The following is a 27,344-nucleotide window of genomic DNA, read 5'->3' as shown; positions in this document are numbered from 1 at the left end:
CCAGTGTTTTCAATAGGAATGGTTGCTGTATTTTGTCAAAGGTTTTTTCAGTCTCTATTGAGATAATCATGTGATTTTTGTTTCTTGGATTGTTAATATGGTCTATTATGTGGATGGTTTTCCTAATGTTGAATCATCCTTGCATTCCTGGTATAAACCCCACCTGATCATGGTGGATGATCCTCTTGATCACTTGCTGGAGTTTCTTTGCTAATATTCTATTTAAAATTTTTGCATCTATGTTCATCAGGGAGATTGGTCTGTAGTTCTCTTTTTCTGTTTTTGGTCTACCTGGCTTTGTAATCAGTACCATATTTGTGTCATAAAAGGAATTTGGTAGGACTCCTTCTTTGCTTATTATATCAAATAATTTGTATAGTATTGGGATTAGTTGCTCTTTGAATGTCTGATAGAATTCACTTGTGAATCCATCAGGCCCTGGGGGAGTTCTTTGATGGCTTGTTCAATTTCTTTTGCTGATATGGGATTATTTAAGTATTCTATTTCTTCTGCTGTTAATCTAGGCAATTTGTATTTTTGTAAATACTTATCCATATCTCCTAGATTGCTATATTTATTGCCATATAATTGGGCAAAATAGTTTTTAATGATTGCCTTAATTTCCCTTTCATTAGAGGTGAGGTCTCCCTTTTCATCTTTGATACTGTCAATTTGGTTTTCTTCTTTCCATTTTTTATTAGATTGACCAGTACTTTGTCTATTTTATCTGTTTTTTTTTCCAAAATACCAGCTTCTAGTCTTATTTACTAATTCAATAGTTCTTTTACTTTCAATTTTATTAATTTCTCCCTTGATTTTTACTATTTCTAATTTAGTTTTCATCTGGAGATTTTTAATTTGCTCATTTTCTAAGTTTTTAAGTTGCATGCCCAATTCATTAATCTCTGCCCTCCCTAATTTATTAATATATGCACTCAAGGGTATAAATTTCCACCTGAGTACTGCCTTGGTTGCATCCCACAGAATTTGGTAGGATGTCTCATCATTATCATTCTCTTCAATGAAATTGTTGATTTTTTCTATGATTTCTTCTTTGACACTAGCTGGTTTTGAAGAATCATATTATTTAATTTCCAATTAGTTTTTGATTTGCCTGTCCAGGTGCCCTTACTAATTATTATTTTTATTGCATTATGATCTGGGAAGGTTACTTTTAGTATTTCTGCCCTTTTACATTTGTTTGCAATGTTTCTATGCCCTATTACATGGTCAGTCTTTGTGAATGTACCATGTGCAGCTGAAAAGAAGGTGTATTCCTTTTTGTTCCTTTTTATTTTTCTCCACATATCTATTAAATCTAATTTTTCTTGGACTTCATTCATCTCTCTTACCTCTTTCTTATTAATTTTTGGTTTGATTTATCTAGATCTGAAAGAAGGATATTTAGATCTCCCACTAGTATGGTTTTACTATCTATTTCCTTCTTGAGATCTGCCAGTTTCTCCTTTACAAATCTGGTTGCTATGCCATTAGATGCATACATATTGAGCAATGTTATTTCCTCATTGTCTATACTGCCTTTAATCAGGATGTAATGACCTTCCCTGTCTTTTTTAATCATATCTATTTTTACTTTGGCTTTGTCAGAAATCATAATTGCCACTCCTGCCTTCTTTTTCTCATTTGAGGCCCAAAGGATTCTGCTCAAGCCTTTGACCTTTAACCTGTGTATGTCTACCCACCTCATATGTGTTTCTTGTAGAAAACATATAATAGGATTTTGGTTTCTAATCCACTGTGCTATTTGCTTCCTTTTTATGGGTGAGTTCATCCCATTCACATTCAGAGTTATAATTATCAGTTGTGTATTCACCAACATTTTGGTATCCTCTCCTAGTTCTACCCCTTCTTTCACTATTTCCTTTCAAACCAGTGGTTTGCTTTATGCCAGTAACCCTTGTCCCCTCCCTTGATTTACTTCCCTTTCTACCCTCTCCCTTATTTTTCCCCTCTTTTTATTTTTAAGGCCTAATGAATTCCCTCCCTCTTCCTCTCCCCTCCCTTTTTTGACCTCCCCATTCCCCTGCTCCCCTTGGTTTATCCCTTTTGACTTTTTCAGTAGGGTTAGATAGAGTGTTATATCCCAATGGATAAAGCTACTCTTCTCTCTCAGGGTTAATTTTGCTGAGAGTAAGATTTAAATATTACCTCTTAATGCTCTTTTCCTCACCTTCTTATAATAGTATTCATCCCCTCCACTTCCTATGCCCTCTTTGTGTGTAATAGAATATCCTATTTTTCTTATTCATTCAAGTTTCTCTTGGTGTCCTCTACTATTCACCTCCCTCTTTCCCACCCCCATATCATCTTAGACCATTTAGTATTCCAAACTCTCCCTATGAATAATTCTTCTAATTACTATAATAGTGAATACTATAATAGTGAATAGAGTTTCTTACAGAGAATTATACATAACATTTCTCCACATAGGAATACCAATAATTAGATCATATTGAAGCCTTTAAAGAGGCAAATTTAAAAAATATGATTTTTCTTTCTTTCCCTCTGTTTCTTATTTACCTTTTCATGTTTCTCTTGATTTTTGTGGTTGGATATCAAACTTTCCATTTAGCCCTGGTCTTTTCTGTGCAAATACTTGGAAATCTTCTGTCTAGCTGAATGCCCAAACTTTCCCTTGAAGTATATAGTTAGTTTGATGGGTAGGTGATCCTTGCTTGTACACCCAGTTCTCTTGCCTTTCTGAATATCATATTCCAAGACTTGTGGTCTTTTAGTGTGGAGGCTGCCAGATCCTGTGTGATCCTCACTGGTGCTCCTTGATATTTGAATTGTCTCTTTCTGGCTTCTTGTATAATTTTTTTCTTTTACTTGGAAGCTCTTGAATTTGGCTATTACATGCCTGGGGGTTGTCTTTTCTGGGTCTAGTGTAGAAGGTGATCTATGGACCCTTTCAATGTCTATATTGCCCTCTTGTTGTGGAACTTCAGGTCAATTTTGCTGAATAATTTCTTTTAGTATGGAGTCCAAATTTATATTAATTTCTGCTTTTTCAGGAAGACCAATGAGTTTCAGATTGTCTCTTCTAGACCTGTTTTCTTGGTCTGTCACTTTCTCATTTAGATATTTCATGTTTCCTTCTATTTTATCAGTCTTTTGACTTTGTTTTATTTGTTGTTGCTGTCTTGAGAGATCATTAGCTTCTAATTGCTCAATTCTAGCCTTTAGGGACTGGTTTTTCGGTTATAAACTTTTAGTTTTCCTTTTCAATCTGGTCATTTCTGGTGTTCAATTTGCTTATCAGTTCATTTGATTTCTGAGCCTTACTTTCCAATTGCAAAATTCTGGCTTTTAAACTGTTATTTTCTTGCCAGATCTCTTCCATCTTTCTCATCATCTCAGATTTGAACTCTTCAATAGCTTGTGGCCAGTTTTCATTATTTTGGAAGGTTTGGATATGATTACTTGTTTGTTCTCCTCTGCTGTTTGCTCTGTTGTCTGGATTTTCTCCGTGTAAAAGTTGTCAAATGTTACAGATTTCTTCTTGATGATCTTTCTCTTTCAGGGTTCTTGTCTCTGGCTTGCCATTGTTAGCCCTGTGCCCTCTCAGGTTTATCCTCACACTCAAGGACTGTCTGTGCTCTTTAGGATCCTGAAGTCTCAGATCTCGTTCTCAGGGTCACGCCTCCTGGTGGTCCCCTTGCTTGTTCCTCTGCCTGAGGCTCCTTTAACAGTCTCAGGGTGCTGCTTCCACAGTTGTGCACCCCCTCTGCACTGGGTCCCCACTCAAGGTCCGAGCCTGCACTCAAGATCCAAGTCCTTGCCTGCCCTCAATATTAGTGTCTGGGCTTGCCCAAGGCAGCACTCATGCCTGCCCTCAGGGTCTGTGTTCAAAGTCCATGCACGTTCTTTAGCCTCTTGGGGTTTTAAGTATTGCTGCTCTCAGGAACAGGTCCTGTTTACCCCAAGTAGCTGCCAAGGACTTAATGCATGCCCAAAACTGGCTCAAACTCTTGTGTGCTGGCTTTATTACTGTAAGTGGTGTGTGGAGGGGGAATGGGTTGCTCAGCTTGCATTTTAGTGAGAGCTGTTTCACCCTTTTATAGCTTGGAAATGCCCTGATTCCATGTACCTCCAATGCTGCGCCCTGTTGTGGGGTCCCTTTGCTCCTCTGGATTTGTTTTTATGTCTTCTTGAGGAGTCCTATATATTTCGGTTAGGAGAGGTTAAGCAGCTGCTTTTTACTCTGCCGCCATCTTAACCAGGAAAAACTGCATTTATCTTTCTATTAATTGCTATTAAAATTTTTAAAAAATAATTTCCAGGGGGCTAAGTAATATTTTTTCTGGAATGGGGTGGTAGGCCAAAATAGTTTGGGAACCACTGACTGTTTCCTACTGCTTCCAGTGTGGGGGAGGAGGAAGAGAACTCTACTCATTCCTGTCCCTCCCATCCAGTCAAGTTTGCCTGTTTCTCCTCTGATCTAGGACTGGAAGAAATCATTGCTCTTTTAACCCGAATCCTTCAATTGCCAATCTGACCCCAATCCTACAATACAAAAACAAAATATGCTATGATATCTGTCCTTTTGAACATTTGCAGCTTATAGCATGTATTTTCATATTCTTTTAGACTAAATTCTTTAAATGTGGGAATTTTTTGTTTTTCTTTGCATCCTCAGTGCTTAGCAAATTGCTGGGTGCATAGTAACTGTTAATAATAAGTTTTTATTGACTGACTATTGTGTCTGCAATTTTGAATTCTCTTCTTCCTTTTCTACCATGCAGATTCAGAATCCCACTTGTCTTTAAAGAATGACTTGATTTATCTACTTCTTCCCTTTTTCATTAAGCCCTTTTCCTCTCTTGACGATTTTTATTTCTTTTTTTCCCAGCTTAATTTGGAAGTAGACTCAAAGTAGCAGTATTCACCACAAGATGATCTAAGGTTGTTTTTGTTTGTTTCTGAAATGTTACCAATTATCATAATTACCAGTTTAGTCTCTGAATCCTAGTCCTTTTCCTGATAACCACTATTTCAACATATTCTCAGTGATCAATATATAGTAGAAGACTTGTTTTTTCTAAATTAGTAACTTATTAATCTTATATGAAGAGAATTTTTAGAAGAGTAAGTAACATATGCCTCTTGGTGGATTCTTATTATCCTGTTGTTAGTCATTTAGTTGTTTCAAGCATGTTTGACTCTTTGTGATTCCATTTAGGGTCTTCTTGGCAAAGATACTCAAGTGGTTTGCTGTACCATTTTCCATCTTATTACCCTTCAATATCTTTATTTTACTGACCACATAGCCAGCTTCTCTCAAATTCACTGTCACACACTCTAAAAGTTGCATCCTAAAAAGTTACTTCTTCCCATCTAGTTCTACTTCATCCCTCTACTTCAGTAACCAGTTGTTTCTTATCTGTTAGAATTATATCCATAATTGTAGCTATTTTTCATGTCCTCATGTCTTAAAAAATAAATCAACCTGCTCTTGCTACAGCAAGAAGTCTGTATCACTGAATTCCTTCATCATTATCTTTATGCCAGAAGTGAAGAGTTTAACCAAGGAAACTGGCAATGAAACTAAATATTAAGAATTTTAAAGACAAGCAGATTGATGAATTGGGCATGCAACTAAAAAGTTAGAAAAAGAACTAATTAAAAATCCCCAATTAAACATACAACTGGAAGTCCTAAAAATCAAAATAAAAACTAGTAATATTGAAAGTCAGGAAAACATTGAATAAATAACACTAGAAACTGGTTTCATGATTTTAAAAATAATAAAACAGATAAACTGTTGGTTAGTTTGATTTTTTAAAAGAAAGAAAACCAAATTACCAGTATCAAAAATGAAAAGAGTGAATTCAACATTCACACTTTTGTAGATGACATTAGAGGAGATATTTTGGACAATTATATGCCAAAAAAATCTAGCAATCTCTTTACAAAGATAATATTTATTCAGGGATTTTAAAGACAAGAAGAAATTCATCCTGGCCATTATCCTGTTGACCTGCTACCAATGAAAAGTAGATCAACTTTTAACACTGAGGTTGATAATACAACTTGAATCTATTTGTAAGCCACTTGGATTCTAAGGCAGGCTATAACCCATATTGCTGTTACTGATAAATCTGTGATTGATTTAGCAACTAAAACTTTGAGAGCAGTGGATCTTGAGAAAACAGTGAGTTTCTTAGATACCTCATTTCATATAATCAGTCAAGTCAATTCATCATTAATCAATGAACCAAAGAATTCTCTGGATAAACTGGAACAACCCTTGAATGAATCTAAATCAAATGCAAGCATCAAGGCAGAAATTGCCTTATTTGGGAAAAATTTAATGTTCCCCATAGAAGTTCCAAGCATGAGAACAGAAATTCATTGGAACAAATTAGAACATTTTCATTTAAATAATCTTCTTTTTTAAAATAGTCCTTTTTAACAACAATACTGTTTGATGATCAATTGTGAATGACTTAAGAAGTATCAACGATGCAAGGATCCAGGACAACCTCAAGGGACTCATGATGAAAAAGGCTATCCACCATCCATAAAAGGAACTGATGGAGTCTGAATGCAGATTGAAGAATACCAGACTTCACTTTATTTCCCCCATGAATTTCTCTCTAATGTAAATCATCTGTGTCTTACTTCACAGCATGAGGAACATAGAAATATGTATTATATGAGTACATATATATATACAGCCTATATCATAATATCTGCAGTCTTGGGGAGGGGCATGATTTGGAGGGAGAGAGAATTTGGATAATAAAATGTCAGGAAATAATTATTACAAATTGTATCAACATACTTTGGAAAAAATAAAAAGAAAATTGTCTTTTTATATTGGAGTTAATACATTACTGTAATAGTCACAATAAATTGATTCCTACAACCACTAAAGGAACAATCATCCCAATATAAATAAGCATTCCCAGGAAAATCACCAGGAAGCAAAAATACATCCATTTTACATGCTAAGAGTGCTTGATTTTCTTGTAATGAGCTTGTTATAATGCCCCAGAATGTTTTTATTATTCTAGTGATAAGTATGGTTTTCTTCATTTAAATAGGGAAATAGCATTATAAATGTTCTTAAGCATTTCAAATGCAAAAAAAAATCCTCATGGATATGGCTATATAAAACTTGAAATTTTCAATAAGATAAAATGACTTGTTAATCTTTAGGATTCTAATGTTTATTTCTTAATATATAAGCTGGCTTTGGCATAGAATACCCTAGTTCTTTTGTGATGTAGAATGGAAGACAAAATGTTAGCAATCCATTGGTTTTAATCATTAACTTCAACTGTATTGTATAAGTTATATATAAGGGAATAAGTTATGGTTGGCTAAGCCAATGATATGTCTGTTAAGTCAGGCACCAATATGATGAATCTCTGAGTTCAGGAGAGTCCCAGGATTCCTAAGTAGCCAAGTCAAAAACAAAGTTGTACAAAGCCCTCTTGCTAATAATAGTGGATTTAGACCTGTAACTGTAATCTTTAGCTGGTGGCTGCATTTCCATCCTGGGCAAGATATGGAGATCCAGGCTCAAAAAATAAAATAAACAAAAACATGAAAAGAGCAAAGGAAATGAATAAAATAGTTATAATAACCTAATGCTACTTTAAAATTTTATTTTCACTGAATTTTCTGCTAAATATACAGTATCATTTCTGGAATATTCAAAAGAAATAGTCTTGTAATTTGTTCAAAACTACCTGAATTATGTCCTTTAGAACTGTGGTCTTCTGCTGGTTTCAGTATTCATCTAGACACAAATCAAATCCCTTTTGATTATCCCACCCAATTCTATTAATCAAACATTGTGTTAGTGTCATATCATATTTACTCTAAGAGAAGGAATGTAATGTTCACTTGTCAAGATAAGTTCTGGAGCTCCCAGGTGCTCATCCCTTTATGCCTTCCTTTTGGGAAAGTAAATCTGTGCAGATAGACTCTCAGGCAGGTAACCCCTCTCATTTTCATTATTTTGGGACAATCTTTGACTCCTCCCTTTCCTTCACCTCTCAGCTCTGATCAGCTACCAAATTTTGCTAAAATATTTTTTGCAGCATCTCTCATTTCTGTACCCTCATCTTTGTTCCAACAGACCATATTGAAATTCTAAATTGAACTATTTCAGCTGTCCTCTAAAAGTCTTCCCACCCCTATCCTTTCTTTCCTCAAATCCATCATTTGTATTATTGCCAACATCTTCCTTATGCAGAAATCTTGTTAATTTTCCTTCAAAGGGTACTTTTTGATTTCTAAATAAATCACACATTTGCCTAACTACCATAAAGGACCTCAGTAACCTGGCATCGCTAATTTTCTAGCATGATCTCTTAATACTCTTCCTCCTCTGCAAAAATAGTCCCATTTGTGTTTTCTTTTTAGACCATTCATTATGTTGGAAAGTTCTTCATTGCTTTCTCTCTGTGTTGAAATATTTCTCATAATTTAAAGTTCAATTCAATTGTCACCTTTTGTATGAAGCTTTCCCTGTTTCCCCCTACAGAACTCACAGAAATGTGTTCTGCAATTCTAATGTATTTCTACATTATGCTATCTTTGTTCATGGTTTATCCTCCAACTGGGCTTTAAACTCCATGAGAACAAGAACAGTCTTACTAAATCTTTTATTTCCCCTGATACCTACCTCTGAGCTCTTCCCTCCCAAGTACATAGTAAATATATGAAAAAATGATAGCAATGAATGATAGAAAGAAAAATCGACTTCAGATAGAGAAAGCAATAATTACAATGAAGTTAAATTCTGAGCTTAGTAAATCATCTCTTTCCTCTCTGTTCATCTGACCTACATCATATTAATTTGCTAAATATTTCATTTTTTTCACTATCATTATGCATTACCAGATATGACAATGATACAATTACTTACTAACACTGGTTGGATATTTGGTGAGCTTATAGTAACATGCTTTTATTTTCCTACAAAGATTATTTTTGCCTCATTCATTTTGATAGTATTCTTTGCTGTGGGATTAAGTGCCATTCAGTCCCCTTCCTAGCTGGAGAAATTGAGTGATTTTCCAAAGGAATATATTATTTATGAGTTGATAAAATGATATCTTGTTCAGGTGAAAGAGTTCAATATAATTGAACTATATTTAACTGCCAAATTTTGTAATGCTCTCAGCACAATGCCCTACCTTGTGACATTGCATATTTTGAAGATGATAAAGAAGAATAAAGCCTCCAACTAGATTTAAAAAGCCTGATAGAGGTTTTTGGTATAATAATTTTTTTTTGCTATTATGATGACCCAGGATATTCAAGCAAATGCAGAGTTTTGATAATTCTCTCAGGTTTAATTGTTATTGTCTTCAATATAGTTATATGTTGAAGACTATATATGTAATATATAAAATATCTAAATATTTAGAAATCTGTGTAGCATGTATGTTCTGACCTCACTCCAGAGCCAATCTAGCTTCGTCTCCTCGGAGTTCTAGGAATGACCCTGATGAGTTATGATAACTGTTCTCTGATTCTATTATATTAAACCTTTATTCTTTTCCTGGTGTATTGTCCCAACAGTTTTAGTCACCAGTGAATAGCACCCAGTTCCATTTTGTTTTGTGATTCAGTTGTTCAGTTGTGTCTGACTCTTTGTGACCCCATGGACCATAGTTCTCCATGGGATTTTCTTAGCAAGGACACGATAGTGGTTTGCCCTTTACTTCTCCAATGGATCCTTTTTATTTTTAGGCAATCAGAGGTTAAGTGATTTGCCCAGGATCATACAGCTAAGAACTGTCTGAGGTCATATTTGAATTTAGATCTTCTTGACTGTAGGTCCAACATTCTATATCCATTGAGCCATTTAGCTGCCTCCTTATGTCATTTTATCAGATATCAGCACAAAGAGATATTTACTTCAAAGATAGAGCAAACACAAAAGTATAAATATTTTCCTCAATACCTTGAGGGCATATGCTTCCTTATACCTCTCCATATCTCCAGGGAGAACAGACACAAACTTAGCTCAGCTTTTACATAGCAGAGCATCAAGTTCACATTCTTTGTGGTCAAATGAGTCCTTTCTTCAGTTACCACTGAGGGAAGTCCCTGAAAATCACTCCTCATTCCTTGGGCATTAGTGCTGGGCTAAACCTCCCTCGTCATATACCTGGACTCTCAGACTCTGGAATGGTGTGTTCTTCTCACCTTTCAAAACTCATAAGACCCACAATGTGTTTCACTTAAAAAAAATGATCTCTGTAGTAAGCAAAATACACAGAGAGGCCAATATTCACATGTCAGCTTTATTAGGGTAAAGGCCTAAAGTCTCTTTATAGTATTTTTTATCACAAGACATCATGGCAGAAAGAAGGCATATGAAAAGAAATCAAATGAGAGAGAGAGAGAGAGAGAGAGAGAGAGAGAGAGAGAGAGAGAGAGAGAGAAGGAGGGCAAGAGAGTGAGAGAGAGAAGGAGGGCGAGAGAGGGAGAGAGAAGGAGAGAGAGAGAGAGAGAGAGAGAGAGAGAGAGAGAGAGAGAGAGAGGGAGAGAGAGGGAGAGAGAGAGAGAGAGACAGAGAGAGATATACACACACAGAAAAAGACAGAGAGATTCAAATAAGAGAAAAATGCTAAAGAAAACAATTTAGTCAGTCAAAAAAGTTCTTCTTTGACACATTTAGGACATTAGAACCAATTACAAAATATTTATGAATGCTCTAAAGTCTCTCTGAGGAACTTCTGTCACACATCATCATAACTTTTTCAAGATTGCATGCTCATAACAATTGGGCTCAGTGCCCAGTCTCTTATTACATTTGAAAGGGATTCACATGTAGAGAATCATATGATGCAATTTTTAGTAATGATCTGAACCACTGCAGATTCCTAAAAACACAGATCATTTTTAGAGTTTTGGCTCCTTGTTTATTTGGGGCCTGAAGAAGCCTGATAAGGCTGACCAAATCAAAATTTGAACCCTTTCTTAAGTGGTACTTCAAGCCGAAGGTGGCACCAAAATAGCACCGGTGTTTCCTCTATTCTAAATATGGATGACCAGTTAGATGCTTCTTGATGGTTTCATCTTCTGAATCATAAGCTCATTGTACTAAATGAGTCTCTTTAGTATCCTAATTAAAAATGTTAGTGGATACAATAAAAAATAAAGGGTAAAGGGAGACTCACTGCCCAGCTCACACTATACTATAACCAATTAGTTGGTTAATTGCCTACATCTAAACCTAGCATATGAATTAGACATAATTTGTCTTCATAGCCCCTAGATGCCTAAGGATCTTAATGAAAACACTTTCAGTATTATCATGGACACAAAACAGACTTTATTTTATAAGTTGATTTTGCTTCCCAAATCCTTTTAAATTAGAATTAAATGAATGACTACCCAAACAATTTAATGTAATATAATACTATCAAGTTTGGGGAGGATTCAAAACAAAACAAAACATTCTTCAAGGGGAAGAAAAACACTATAAAGTAATTTTATTACTTCCAGAAATGGTTTCAAATTGAAAGGGAAACCTTTTCGAGTTCTAGTCGTTTCCCATTCAATGAAGACTACTGTTTTAACAATTCAATAAAAGTTTAATGAACACTTAAAAAGTGCAGGTCACTATGCTAGGAATAGGAATTTTTAAAATGATATGAAAAACAATGCTTGCTCTCAAGGAACTTACATTCTATTAGCAGATATAACATGCAAATAAATAAATACAAATTATTTTTATTTTTAAGATTTTATTTTCCCCAATTACCTGTAAAAAACATTTTTAAGCATTCAATTTTTAAAAATTTTGAGTTCTAAATTCTCTCTCACCTTTCTACTCTTCCTTCCTCACTCCCTCCAACCCTTTCCTCATCCCTGAGATGGTAAGCAGTCTGAGATAGATTTTATATGTACAATTGTTTAAAACATTTTTTTCCATTCTGGTCATTTTGAGGAAGAGATCTCACACCAAAAAAAAAAGGAAAGAAAGAAGAAATAAAGTGAAATATTATATGTTTTTATCTGCATTCATGCTCCATCAGTTCTTTCTCAGAAGGCAGATGGCATTTTTTATCACAAGTCTCTGGGATTATCTTGAGATCACTGTTTTGCTGAGAATAACTAGATCATACATAGTTATTCATCAAAAAATATTGCTGTTTTTGTATACAGTGTTCTTCTTGCTCTGCTCACTTCACTTTGCATCAGTTCATGAAAGTCTTTCCAGGTTTCCTCCAAAGTCATCTTGCTTATCATTTCTTATAGCACAGTAGTGTGCCATTATAATTATATACCACAAGTTATTCTCTAATTAATGATGGGCAACCCCTCAATTTTCATTTCTTTGGTACTACAAAAAGAGAACTGTAATAAATACTTTTGTGCAAATAGGTCTTTAAAAAGTAATTTTAGCAGGACGAGATTACAATTAATGAAGAAGAATCAAGAAAGATTCCCATAGGAGGTAATACCTCAACCAAGCCTTGGAGATCACATAAAGAATAATTCTGGTTCTGCAGTCAAAGTACCTGGCCCTAATCCTACCTCTAATGTTTATTGAAAGACAGAGTGGTTTTGCAGAGACCTAGAATCAAGCAGGATGTCTTTGGTCTAAGTCCTTCCTCCCACATGAATTAGTGGTCTGACACTAGGCAAGTAACTACACCTCTCAGTTTACACATCTATAAAATAAACAGTTTAGACTTAATGGTCTCTAAGGTCACTTTCAGTGATCTCATGATAGAAGCTAAAGATTACTAAAGAGGTAACTCTGAGAATAGCCTATATATCCTATGAACAGGAAACCCAAAGGCAGAAGATGGGAGATAAAATATTGAGTTCTTGAGAGAGAAAATAGGCTTGTCTTTAAGAGACAAATAAAAGTAAAATACTCTAAGCATAGGTACTAGAATCATGTCTTTGTCCATGGGATCAATAACTACAAAATGTTTTTATTCATAAGATCCATTTCATTCTCATGGCTTCTATTTTTCATTTCTAGGAGATTTGACAGATCAGTGGAAAAATGGCGACGTTTTCATTATGATATGAAGATATTTAACCAATGGTTAACAGAAGCAGAGCAGTTTCTGGATAAGACGAAGCATCCTGATAACTTGGACCATACTAAATATAGATGGTACCTTAAGGTAGGTCTTGAGCAATCTATTTCTCCATATTTTCTTTCTTTCATTTTTCAAAGCACCAAGACTAATTACTCTGAATTCTGGTAATCTTTTAAGCTCATTCAAGTTCAGATTTGGCAGAGTGCCATAACCAGAAATTCTGATGTTTTCGCTAGATCATGAGCTATATTCAGTGTGATTCTGTTATAATGTTAGTCAAGGGACAAGGTTAAAATTAAGGTTGTAGGTTTTCCATGTTATGGTGAGAAATACATGTTGTGTATGACTATATCCTGGGAATCTTTTATCTGTATAAATAATCTGTGGCAGTGTAAAATTTTATAACAGATATTAGGGTGAGGTGTCTGCTTTATATTGGAATATAATTTGGGAAAGAAGCTCTTATAGCATACTTAGCAATTATATATTATACAGAAAACTGGTTATAATTATATCTCAGTTCTCATAAAAATTGTGATGTTACAATGTTTTTTTTTTTAAACCCTTACCTTCCGTCTTAGAGTCAATACTGTGTATTGGTTCCAAGGCAGAAGAGTGGTAAGGGTAGGCAATGGGGGTCAAGTGACTTGCCCAGGGTCACACAGCTGGGAAGTGTCTGAGGCCAGATTTGAACCTAGGACCTCCCGTCTCTAGGCCTGGTTCTCAATCCACTGAGCTACCCAGCTGCCCCCTACAATATGTTTTTATATATACCATCTGATTTCTGAAATAGTAACCTGCTAAAGTAATGTAAATTCAACTAATTATATTTACTTTATGGTTTCTTTTGGTAGAGAATAGAGAATGTTAATACAATTTTATCTTCTTGAATCTCAAATATGTTAATAAAGATAATTTGGATTAAATAGCTTCACAAGTAAGATCATGAACTATTTGATGCAAGCATAAAGTATGTTATTTTTAAATATTGTTTTAAGTACATTTTAACTCAAGCTACTCATGTAGCAGTTTATCAAAAAATATAAGAATTGTGAACTTTTGGTGAATCACAGAAAATGCTCATTAAAAACAAATTAGGGGGGCAGCTGGGTAGCTCAGTGGAGTGAGAGTCAGGCCTAGAGACAGGAGGTCCTAGGTTCAAACCCGGCCTCAGCCACTTCCCAGCTGTGTGACCCTGGGCAAGTCACTTGACTCCCATTGCCCACCCTTACCAATCTTCCACCTATGAGACAATACTCCGAAGTACAAGGGTTTAAAAAAAAAACAAATTAGGGATGTGGTTGGTAACCTAATCTAGGATGAGAACTCCATATATATATATATATACATAATTTTAGAGTCAGTACATTTTATTCCTTGAGATAACATGTAACAATTGAAACTATTGTCAAAATTTCAGTAAGGCTTTTAAATGCATCTGTATTTTAGTGAACAAAATATCTTTTATTTACTATTAATAATAGATATGATTTATGTAGCACCTTAAAGTTTACCAAGTATTTTATTTATGTAAATACATTTGATCCTCATAATGACTCTGTGTGGTCAGCACTATTATTACCCCCATTTTACAGATAAGGAAACCAAGGCACAAAGAGGCTAAATGATTTGCCTGGTCTTAAAGTTAGTATCTGAGATATTATTTAGACTTAAGGCTTCTTCACTCCAAATCCTGTCTTCTATCCACAGTACCAACTTGCTGTCCCAAGTCTTATTTGAATGGAGCATATATGTGCAGTCATGCTGTCTATTCTCCTGGTACTTTACATATGAACCTAAGGGTATCTTACATTAACACCCCAATGTTTGGAAGCCCCTGTAATAAATAATTATATTATTGAAGAGAAATTAATTCAGAGTAATAGTAACAAATTGCATAAACAAACAAACAAACAAACAAACAAATAAATAAATAGTAAAAATAATTGCAACCTCTTCCTAGTATTAAGCAAATTTGAAGTAGTAAGTACAGCTAGGACTCTTTGTATACCTCCTGTTTGTTAAGGAATTAAACAATTTAACAATTTGATCACTATCAATTATAGACAGAAAATGAACAGAGGTTACTCAGTGATTAAAAGGCAACTAGGTGGTAAAATATAGATAGAATTCTAGGACTGGAATTGGGAAGACTTGAGTTCAAAAGAATCCTCAGACCCCAAATGTGTGACCCGGGCAAGTCACTTAACCTCTCTTTGCCTCAGTTTTCTCATCTATCTTGCAGGATTGTCGTGAGGATTACATGAGATAATAATTTTTGAAGTGCTTAGCATAAAGTAAGTGCTATGTTAATGTTAATAACAATGATGAATGAATAGAAAAATATGTAAATGAATGAGCACCTCCTTTGGGGAAAGTATTTTGCTCATTTCTGGCACTATAAATACAAAATGCTGACAGGCTCTGCCAACAAAGAGTTTATATTCTAATGGGGAAAGACAACCCATGAAGAGAAGCGCTGGTCAAGGCTGAACACATGTGTCTGGAAAATTAAAGGGTTAATGAAGAAATTTCACACAGCAAGAAAGGCAGAGTTGATTTGATCATGTTTTTAAAAAAACAGAGATAGAAAGGAAATGGTAACCTCAGTATAAGGCAACTGATGAATCGGTGAAGGAACAAGCAAAAGAGCAGGGACAAAGTAAAGCTTCACCAGAGCTTTTTCTGAAGTAGTGGTCAAGGAAAGATAGTCAGAAATCAGGAGAATTACCAGGATAGAAGACTCTCCTAGGAAAGAAGAAAGTGGGGGAATTATCAAAAATTATCAAAATGATGAGAGGATATTATGAATATAACAGATTATTGTGCAAAAAGAAATTATTAATATAAGAAATTAAGAAAAAAACATGAGGAAACTTGTATTGACTGATGAAAGTGAAAATAAACAAAACCAAAAAGAACAACTGACATGCTGAATGAAGCAATGCAAACTTCAAAAATCATTAAAAATCTGAACCGGTAATACCTGGTCCTGGGGTGACTGAGTCTGGTGGATCACTTGAGTTTTGACATTCTGAACAACAATGGGCTAAGATAATTCAGTGTGCCTCTAAAGGCTGGAGTCCCTGGTCACTAGGTTGCTTAAATCGGGGTAAACCTACCTGTATTGGAACAGGAGGAGGTCAAAGTTTCCTTGCCGATTATCTGGATAAGGTGTGGGATCTGCAGTGAGTGGCTGCTTCCTTCCCACCTAGACTACTTGGCAGATATAAGGAGTCTCAGAATAAAACAAAACATACATAAATACATAAGCAACAAAATGATTAAAAACAAACCAATTAAAATCAGTCGTAATTCTGGAGAATAAATAATAAAACATAACTACCTCCTTAGATCAGAGATGTGAGGGATTTTGAGGCAGAAGGTTGTTTATAGTGTCAGATGTAATCTGAGAATCATGTGTTTTTGCTCAGTTTATTTTTGTTGGTCTCAAGGAAGGGCTCATTCTGACGTGGGAAGGATATTCCCTTCCTTGCCTGCATAAGATAATTTTGGTGTAAAGATAAAAAATGACATCACTAAAATGTATTTTTAAAAGAAAAATGGAGATATCTAATATCTCCTATAATAATTTGAACATCAATGAACACTTGGAAAAGCTTTGGTACTGTTGTTAAAGGACCTGAATTTCAATCCCTTTGGGCAAATCATTTAAGCACCATGAGCCTTAGTTTCTTCTTATGGAAAAAGATAGCATGCTCTATGACATTCCTTCCAGCTCCAAATAGGATCCTATGAGACATACCCAATTAACATTTGTTTTCCAAAGTCAGAGAAATTCAGTATAATCCAGTTTGCTATTGGATAATAGACAGAAAAGGAAACATAAAAGAGAAGGCAATAAAAAATAAAATTCTACACTATTTAGATATTTGTTTTTAAATTCTGTTTTAAACTTCAAACTTTAAAATCTCACTCCAAACAAAATAATATGAAAGACTTTGGATTTATCAACAAAATTAAAGATACTTTCAAAGAACCCTACTCTGCAAAGATATGTTCATTAATTTTCCTCTAATAGATAAAGTAATGAGAAAATATTGCAATGTTTTATTTTCAATTTTTAAGTGAAAAGGTCAGATAGCTAATCATTGTAAGTTCCAAACATTTCATTCTTTCCCAGGGCTGGCAGAATTCTGGCAATAGTTTATTTTTTACTGACTGCTAGGCAGCATTATCAGTCATGTACTTTTGAATCATAATTTAGCTTTTGGATGTTCTGAAGAATAATGGATATATATTTTGAAGGATGAGTAATGCAAGAATAGGTTTTTAAAAATTGACCTTTCCAATGCATTTTTGCCAGATTGACATACATTCATAAATACTGAACTTATCACCATTTATATAGACACACCATACCGATGTATGTTGAATACATATCAGTATATATATACATACATACATTATACTCATATATATTCATATCAGCAACCCATCTTTAACTTACAATTCTCTGAGAGTAGCCTGAAACCCTGAGAGGTCAAATGATGTCTTCCTTGGTTATCATTATGTGTCAGGAATAAAACTTGAACTCAGGTCTTCTTTCTTCTTTACTCAAAGTCCAGGATTGATGAAGAATAAATTTTAAAACATGCAACAAATATTTTGCCTAGTGAGAAATAGCAACAGACAAGATAAATGGCATTCAGGAGCTGGAAGATGACTAACTCAGCAAAAGACCCAAGCAGCTTATTAAGCAAGAAGAAAGAATTGGGAAACGCCACATGGGTTATGAAAGATGACTGGTTTCCAATCAGAAAATAGATTTTATAACTACTTAGAGAAAGCATAGCATAAGGGAGAGCAAACTATACTTGGAATTAGAATTTGGATCTTTCTAATTCCATTTCTTCAATTTATAAATCACTTAAATAATTTCAATGAATCTCATTTATTTCATATGTAAAATGAAAATAACACTTGTAACACCCATCCCACAGTGTTATTTGTGAGACTTTTCATCTGGTGTTACAGCTTCTCATGTATGGATATCAAAAAACTCTCAGTGGATTTGAAGGCAACAAAACTTCTGTTCATATTTGTATTTAATGCAAAAAGTATTATCTCTCAAGCTCAACTTTTAGAGGTTGATTGTATGTCCTAGAGGTCACTTGCATCACCCAAAGATAGAAAATCAAGCCTGGCATGTTCCTCTGTTCCACTAGAGTTCCATCTTTTTTCTTCTTCTGCTCATATCCACTTGTGGGTGAATGGCAAAGTTACATAGAAAACTTAACATAATTCTTTCTGGGCAGTTCAAGCTATGTATGTAAAGTAAACCAATTAATCTGATCATTCTTCCATTTGTCATTTTTCTAGAAATATAAGATATAAAGCCTGTTATATACTTCAAATAAGCATGAAGAATTATGAGAAAAATGTTCTATCCTATCCTCTTTTTACAGGCTGTACAAATCAACTATTTTTTAACTTTCTTCAATAATGATCTTAAATGATTAACCTCCATGTTCACACTCAAGATTAATATTATCAGTGAGAGGTTTTATCTGTTATTTCTATTACCTTCTCGTTTTATTTTATTTTAGCATTCTTTAACATAGAGAAGCAGTTTGATATATTTGATAGAAAACCATTCTCAGATAGTTACTGAAGGCAGTTAGTTGGTGCAGTGGATGGAGCACTGGACCTTAGAGTCAGGAAGACCAGAGTTTCAATATGACCTTGGACATTTCCTAATTGTGTGAACCAGAGCAAGTCAGCTAACCCTGTTTGCCTCCATTCTTCATCTGTAAAATGAACAAGAGAAGAAAATGGCACATCTCTCTAATAACTTTGCCAAGAGAACCCCAAAAGCAGTAATGAAGAGTTGCACACAGTTGTAACAATTGCTTCAAGTTTGCCATAGAAATATGTTGGCTTTATGACCTTGGGCAAGTCACTTAAACTCTCATTGTTCTAATCTAGGAGTTCTCCAGTTGTGTTCTGTATATCTTGTCAGGGGAATCTTTGAGGTCAAAACTATTTTTACTATTAAGGATTTAAGTAACATCAACAAAATTTGGTGATTTCAGGATATAGGAAGATTTTGTGGCCAACATAGACATGGCAGCTAAAGGAAGAAGAATCTTTTACAAGAAGAATTTTACAAGCAAATAAAATGTCCAGGATTTGATCACTAAGTACTTGCAGATTTGTAATAATACTATTAATCAAAATAATAAGCAATGGTGAAAAATAACCATAATAGCTAGTATTTATATGAATATATATGCATATATATTCGTTAAAGCACACTCAAACAGTTTGCTTAAAATGGTACTAAGATTTTCAGGACACCCTTCTTCCAGGATTTCAAAAGCACATCCCATACATCAGCTCAGTTGATCTTTAAAATCTTTAAAATTAAAAAAAAATACCATGAAGTAAAGAGTACAATTGTTATTATTATCAGGAAACAGAGAAGAAAATTCAGACTACAGAAGTAAAACAACTTGCTCATGGCAATCCATTAAGGATCAGAAGCAGAATTTGAACTCAGTTTCCTGTTGATTCTAAGTCCAACATCATGCCTAGGGCAGCTTTTTATTATCAACAAAGACTATTGGGAAGAAAAGATTTTAGAAGCAGCTAGGTGATACAGTGAACTGAGTAATCAAGTTCCAATCCCAACTCCAGACACTTAAAAGCTCTATGACTCTGGGCAAGTTACCTAATTTATGCCTGCTTTAGTTTCTTCATTTGTAAAATGGTATTATATTTGTAAAATATTTTGCAAGCTTTACAATGCTATATAAATGCAAATTATTATTATGCACTAATAATATTATCCAAGACATCTCCAAGAGACTCATTATTAAAAAAAAAAAAACTATGTACCACTATAGAAGGAAGTGGTGGAATCTAAATGAAAACTGAAATGTACCATTATTCATTGTATTTCCTCCATGAATTTTTCTCATATGTAAGAAATATGTGTCTTCTTTCTTTAGGATGATGAACATGGAAATATGTATTGTATGATAACACATGTACAGCCTATATCATATTACCTGCTATCTCGGAGAAAGAGGAGAGGTAGAATAGAGGCAGAAAATAAAGATCACAAAATGTCAGGCAATAATTATTAAAAATTGTATTGACATGAATTTAAAAAAAATTTAAAGAACTAGTAACATTAGTATTAGGAAGGATGAGACTTAAGATTGTATTTTTCCAAGTTAGTTGAGGAAATTCCCTCCAAGCAGGTAGACACCTTCTCTGTAATTTAGAGAGTTACCTAGAGTATTAAGAGGGTAAATGATATGCCCAGAGGTATAGCCAGTATCTGTCAAAATAATACTTAAATCCAGGTCTTGCTGGTTTTGAGGCTAGTTTTCTATCTACTATGCTCTGCTGCCTCTCTCCCTTGGGAACGTATAGCTAATAAATGAAACTGACGGAAACGATAAAATCCCCATTTGGCAAAGCATTTAAAAGAGCTGAACATCCTGTCTCTTATTAGAATGGGAGCTTGTTTATTTTATGAGACCCTGCTGCTTAATGAACCACATTCACAATTAACAGGACTTATTTGACAATACTTTCATGTGTAGGCATAAGACCTTGTATTTATAATAAAACATATTCAGACAAGCTGTAGGAAATAAACAGAATATGATCGTTCTCGATGGAACTTTTTAGGTCTTTAAGTCAATACTTATAAAAATAAATACAAGGAAGGAAACTACAATATGCTGTGGTGACATGAGTCAACTGCCTTTTTTTAGGCATAAGGTAGCTGTGTTAGTGCAAGTTAATTAGTTTTCTGTTGTATCCTGTAGTGTTACTATGTTCTTACTGCTCAGTAATGTGTAGTGTATAATGTCTGTGCAATTAAGTCATACCCACAGTGTAAAAAAACACACAAGCAACTTTATTTTATATTATAAAAAGGAATTTTAAGGAGTCTCTACTATGGAGTATTAATATCATAAGAAACAATGTATGATTAAAACCTGAAAACTCATCTGCATAAAATTGCTTCTGGGATATCATTACTCTTCTTTTTAATGTTATACGTTTGTTTTAGTCCAAGCCAGAGAAGGAAAGCTACACCTCACAGCCCAGCAGGTCCTATCCTACCACTGAGCAGCATAGGAGCTCTGACTTGCTCCATTACTAAACTAAACCTGTTCTCTCCCCTCTTTTGGGGTGTCTGCTCCCATTCTCTTCAACCCATTCTCCCCAGGGCTCACCCTATGTGTGCTGGACTTAGCATAGATATTACTGGGTTTTAGAGCTAAAGTTTTTCATCTGTGCCCTAGACAAGTAAAGTAATATGCCATATTCCTCCTAGATCCTCCGGAAAAAGTTAGGAGATAAATTGAAAGTACGTAACTGATTAGTTGTAATGGGATAATTTTAGATCATGGTGTGATTTTAGGAGCACATTCACTCCTTTGTAATCAATTGGACCAATATCTATGCTATTTCTACTAGATATCTTACTACATCTTCACCTTCATCCTCTCATTTTTGTTGTACATCTATATGTATTACCATGTAGAAAATTCCAAATCATGACATATTTTCCCAGTATTATATAGTATATATGTAAGCATCGTAATTCTTGGCACGTTCACCCTATGATTAAGCTTCAATTTAAATATACTACTCATTTTCTCTTCTGAAATGCCTTACTAGCCCATGGGAAAAAAGAAGTATTAAAACCAGGTGATATTAAAGAAGTATCTTCCCTTTTCAGGGGGAAAATGAGGTTTTAATGATCGCCATCCCTTCAGTACAATAGGAGACGGTGAATAGAAGGAAAACATTAGTAATAAGGATGTTCAAGAAAGGCTTCTCTTTGAAGATAGACTTTTAGCAGGTGCTTGAAGAAGCCAAGAGGTGGAGAAAAGGTTGGAGAATATATTCCAAGGAGACAGGTTATGCTGTGGATAAAACACCAGGCCTAGAGTCAGGAAGACTCATCTTCCTAGGTTCAAATCTGGCCTCAGATACTTCCTAGCTATGTGACACTGGGCAAGTCACTTAACCAGGTTGCCCTTGATTTCCTCATCTGTTAAATGAGCTAGAGAAAGAAATGGCAAACCACTCCACTATTTTAGTCAAGAAAACCTCATTTGAAATCATAAAGAAATAGGCATGACCACAAATGATTTTAAAAACAAAAAAAATGCCAGGCAAAGGAACAGCCATTAAAATACATAATGAGGAGATGGAGTGCCTGCTTCAAGGAAAAGAAAAGAAACCAGGGTCTTTGAAGTATGTGAAGTATTTGTATGGAATCATAAAACAAACAAAAACCACGAACCAACCAGCAAAAGAGTATGTGGAGAGAGTAATATATAAGACTGAAAGGAGATGAAGGGTTTGAAATAACAAAAAGAGGATTTTTTGTTTGATTCTGGGATTGCTAGAGAGATACTTTAAGTTTTATTACTCAGTTATCCTTGGGTGTGAATGAGTTTATCTCTTATTGTCTAAAGGAAAGTTTATAGAGAAGGATCAGTGGAGTATTAGGTGCCTAGTAGAGGTAAGGACAAGGAGTAAAAGGTACTGAACAGGAGGAAAGTTGGTTGTTTTCCTTAGTAGAAGAGAACCAAAATGGCATCACCATATTTGGGTCATTGTACAGTATGTCTTACTGTGAATGATCAGACCAGTAGAAGCTGGGAAGGCCCATGGGTTTGACAAAAATTGCCCATATGATCATTTGAAGTAGAGATAACGCTAAGTAGTCAGATTTCCCATTTCTTTTGAGCTACTGCAATTTTCCTTTGCTCATTGAGCACAGTGTCTTCATGGCATTGGAAGCCATGTTGGATGGTACTTTGCTGAGTTCTCCCAGGACTCACAATCAATAGCAAAGTGCATTAGCGAGATCTTGAGAGTTTCCTTGTTTCACTTCTTCTGACTTCCATATGAATGCTTCTGTAAGATCTCTATAAAATAGTTTTTAGGCAAATATGCATTTGGCATTTGAACAATCTAGCCAGTCCATTGAAGTTGTCCTCTCTTTGAATACTTGGTAGTTCTCTTCTCTAGAGAAGATTTCATTGTCCAGTTTTTTATCTTGCCAAGTGATCTTCAGAATTTCCTAAGATATTTCAAATGGAAGCAATTTGGGGGAAGTTAAAATGGTGCAGAAAGTACTCTAGAATAGGACTGACCTCACAATTTTGCCTGAATAGGCCACAATTGTAATAGCTCGAGAGCATTTTCCAGAATAACTAATAGTTAATTGTCAGTTCTGACCTTCAGTGAGGATTATACTTGGTTACTAACCTTGATTTCTTCAATTGAATGAAAAGGGGGAGATGGAGTTACTTTCTCTTTCCCCTTAGGATCATTGTATAGAGTTTTCATTTTTCACAGGTCATTTTTGCTGGTCATCGCATTGTAAAATTGTTTGAATTGTCCCTTAGAGTATAACTGGTAAAAATAAGGTGGAAGATATTGGAAGAATAATTGTGATTACTTGTCTTTCTGTAAAAGAGGTGACTATAGTTAATACTCTTACCAGCTCTTGGATTAATTATTGAGGCCAATTTAAAGCATATGTATTCCTCAATTATTTAAAGTCATAATGAATCAGGAAAGTAATTCTTCTGAGACAATGCAGTGTAAAGAAAAGATGACTGGATTTTGAAAACCTGATTTGAATGCTGGCTCTGCCATTTATTGGCTGAGTGACCTTGAGCAAATTGCTTAATCTCTCTGAATCTTAGTTAACTCATCTGTAAATCAGAAGGAAGGAAACAAGAGTTTATTAAATATCAGCTATGTGCCATGCACTAAACTAAATACTTTACAAATATTATCTTATTTTATCTTCATGACAACAGAGTAGATATAACTATTTTGTCTATTTTTAAGATGAAGAAACTGAGGCGGAGACAAAATAATTCACCCAGGGTCACAGAGCTAGATAGTCAGTTTCTAGTACATGTTTTTAACTCAAGTCTTCCTTACTCTAGGCCTAGAATTCTATAGAAAGAGACAAATGCATGATTTGAATTTTAAATTTATTTTTCTAATTTTTGCTTAAATGCATTGTTCTTTTCCCTTTCATCCAGAGCAGTAGTGTCAAAAATGTAACTTGCCATGTGCCATGTGGCACCTGAAACTAGATTAAAATGTAATTGGGAAACAAAATAAATAAAACATACAATAAATTTGGGTAATGTTTTCTAAATCAATATTCAACCATGCAGGCAGGGATCTTTATGTATTCTTTAATTTCTATTTGAGTTTTGCACCACTTCTCTGGAGAAGTGAATCGTTCTTGTGATCAGAAGAAATTAAGTAATTCTTGGAACTGTTTGGGTTTTCCAGAGAAAGTTGGGTCCAAATACCCATCAGCTTCAAAATATGATATGACTTCTTGCTCTCAATTCCACGTGCTTAAAAAAATGGTAACCTCTGATAACTGAAGAAAGAGGATATGTCAATGCAAACATATTAATAGCTTATTTTTTTAATTATTGTTTCTAGTCATATAATTGTTGTCATGAGACAATTTTTGTGAAACCCATATTGTTTTATATTAATAACATTGATTCTATATGTGAATGGATGTTTCCCTACAGCATTATTATATGCTGTGTTATTGCCTCTGTTTTAGAGAGATATTCATTCTCTCAACAGATCCCTTTCCTTCATACACAATTATGGTAGAATAAAACAAAAGGTATTTAATGTTTTGTTCATGTTAACCAAAGAGAAATCTACCTGTTTTAATTGAATTTTTTATCTAAAAAAAGAAAATTTTTGATGGACCTGCTCTCAGAGATACTGAATCATTGTTGAGTATCAAATATTTTTTTCATACAACTTATTCATCATTTTAAACTTTAGAAATATCATCAGCTTCTTTTTTCAGAGTGACCAAGTTCTTTGTTAATAGGGTCATTTTGCTTTGAAAACTGCCTTGGTTTCAGAATTTCACTGCTTAAATTGGACCAACGAAACATGTTCTCTGGGATGCTGTTTGCTTACTGAAGGAAAACAAAAATGATAGAGAGGGAAAATAAGTGCTAAAAGTAATGAGAACATATTTCAAAAGCTCTTAAAAACTGGGATACATCTGTTCAACCTAACTTGTCTAATGGAGGTTGGATTGGACTATACCCCATTGAGTACTGAGCCCCTGAAATAATTCAGCAGAGACCATAAGTTCTTCAAATTGTGAATTCATTCCTAGCCTAGAGTCCACAGACCCCCAAAGATTCCATGTATAAATTATAGGAATTCTATAAAATTAAAGGGGGGGGGAATTATGTTTTTATTACCACAAAATTTTATTTTCTTTTGCAATCCTAAGTATTTTATTCTATGCTCTGGAAACATGATTCTGAACCACTAGAATAGAGAGAAGAGAGTGGATGTAAGAGATATCATAGAGATGAAAAGAGGATTTGCAACTGATTTTATGTGTAGGATAAAGGATAGTGAGGAGATGAGTTTACACCAAGATTGTGAACCTGGCTGACTGTGGACATATGGGTAAATTAAAGAGAAGAGATTTGGGGAAGAAGATAATGAGTTTAGTTTTGTGTATGTTGAATTTGAAATATCTTTGGGACATCCTGTTTTAAAATGTCTGAGAGAATGTTGGAGATGCAGTACATTTCTCAATGGAATAATTTTTTTTACTAGGGATTAAAATAATGCTTTCATTTTTCTATCATTGCTTCTTGTAATAGAGGGTAAGAATGGGGAGGAAGAATAAGCAATAGAAAAAGCACAGGAGGGCAGCTAGGTGGCTTAATGGATTGAGAGCCGAACCTAGGAACATGAGGTCCTGTATCCTGTGTTCAAATTTGGTCTCAGAAACTTCCTAGCTATGTAACCCTGGACAAGTCACTTAATACCCATTGCCTAGCCTTTATCTTTCTTCTGACTTGGAATGAATATACCTATACTGCTGCTAAGAAAGAAGGTAAGGATCTTAAAAAAGAAAAAGCAGAATGCAAAAAAGAAAAGAAAAAGAAATAAAAACAAGGAAACAAGATATTGGAGAAGAAAGACAAACAAAAGGTTGCATATTGCATAATGGAAAGAATACTGGCTTGGAAATCAAGAGACCTCAGTTTGGATCTCTGGCTTTGCATGGTGCCTTTTTTTAAGCTCTTACCTTCCTTCTTAGAATCAATATTTTGGATTGGTTCCAAGACAAAAGAGCATTAAGGGCTAGGTAATTGGGGTTAAGTAACTTGTCCAGGATCACATAGCTAGGACATATCTAAGGCCAAATTTGAACCCAGGATATTAAATCTCCAGGCTTGACTCTATCCATGAGCCACTCAGCTGCCTCTAGTACTGTTATTTTAATTAATATTATTACTAGCTTCTGGTCTCCTACACTTGCTGAGTTCAAACAATGTTTATAGAGTAATAAAGAAATTTACTGTAAATGTTTAACCAGGCTCTCCAGGAAAAAAAAAAGTATGCACACAGACTTTTAAAATTAATTTTCATTATTAGCACACTCAAGTTCAGACAATCAACAAAACAGTAAATTGAGGCTTAATTTGTAACAGTTGCCTAATCTGAGTATTAAGTAGTTTAACTGAAAATTTAAAAATAGGCTCTAGAGACCATTTAGATAATGGTTCAATAAACCCTTGTTTCTAAGGTACCTTCAACCTCTACATCTTATGATCCTCTATTAAAAGAAAGACAAAGGAAAGGGGAAGAAAAAAAAGAGAAAATCTCATTTTCACCAAGCCATTATCAAATAGTTTGTGAAAAAAGGATTGAGGATAAATAAAAGTTTAGATTAAAACAAAACAAAGCATAACAAGTGTGTTCTACCAGAGCTTAAATTTAGTGGGAAAAATAAAGCACTCTACACAAGTTTTGAGGTACATTATAATGGAAAAGCCTATTCAAAGCCTCCAAAGGCTCCCTATGATGTCTAGGATAAAGGACAAACTCTTCATTTGTAATTAAAAAGTCCTTCATAGGGGCAGCTGGGTAGCTCAGTGGAGTGACAGCCAGGCCTAGAGACTGGAGGTCCTAGGTTCAAAGCCGGCCTCAGCCACTTCCCAGCGGTGTGACCCTGGGCAAGTCAGTTGACCCCCATTGCCCACCCTTACCAATCTTCCACCTATGAGACAATACACCGAAGTACAAGGGTTTAAAAAAAAAGTCCTTCACAATTAGGATCCAGATGGCCCTTCTGCACTTATTTCCTGTTCTTCATTCATGCTCCAAATTTCAGTCAAACTATGGTCCTAAATGCTCTTCCTCCTACCTGAAATTTGGCCTGCATTCTCCATCTAAGCCTGGAATGTATTG

The 27,344-nt window shown here is 34.7% G+C and overlaps 1 protein-coding gene across 2 annotated transcripts in view; it reads left to right on the top strand.

Annotated features, from left to right (window-relative positions):
* DMD (dystrophin) overlaps nt 1-27,344 on the top strand; it is a 1,921,557-nt gene that overhangs the window by 682,561 nt on the left and 1,211,652 nt on the right. For both annotated transcript variants that reach the window (XM_044670154.1, XM_044670155.1), the window contains exon 42: nt 12,992-13,139. In XM_044670154.1, the coding sequence (XP_044526089.1) occupies nt 12,992-13,139 (148 nt within the window). The remainder of the gene's footprint in view (nt 1-12,991; nt 13,140-27,344) is intronic.

This window comes from Gracilinanus agilis, chromosome 3, assembly GCF_016433145.1.
Source record: "Gracilinanus agilis isolate LMUSP501 chromosome 3, AgileGrace, whole genome shotgun sequence".
In the NCBI taxonomy this organism is placed as follows: Eukaryota; Metazoa; Chordata; class Mammalia; order Didelphimorphia; family Didelphidae; genus Gracilinanus; species Gracilinanus agilis.
Note: the sequence above shows the minus strand (reverse complement) of the source record. Positions and strands in the feature narration are given on the sequence as shown.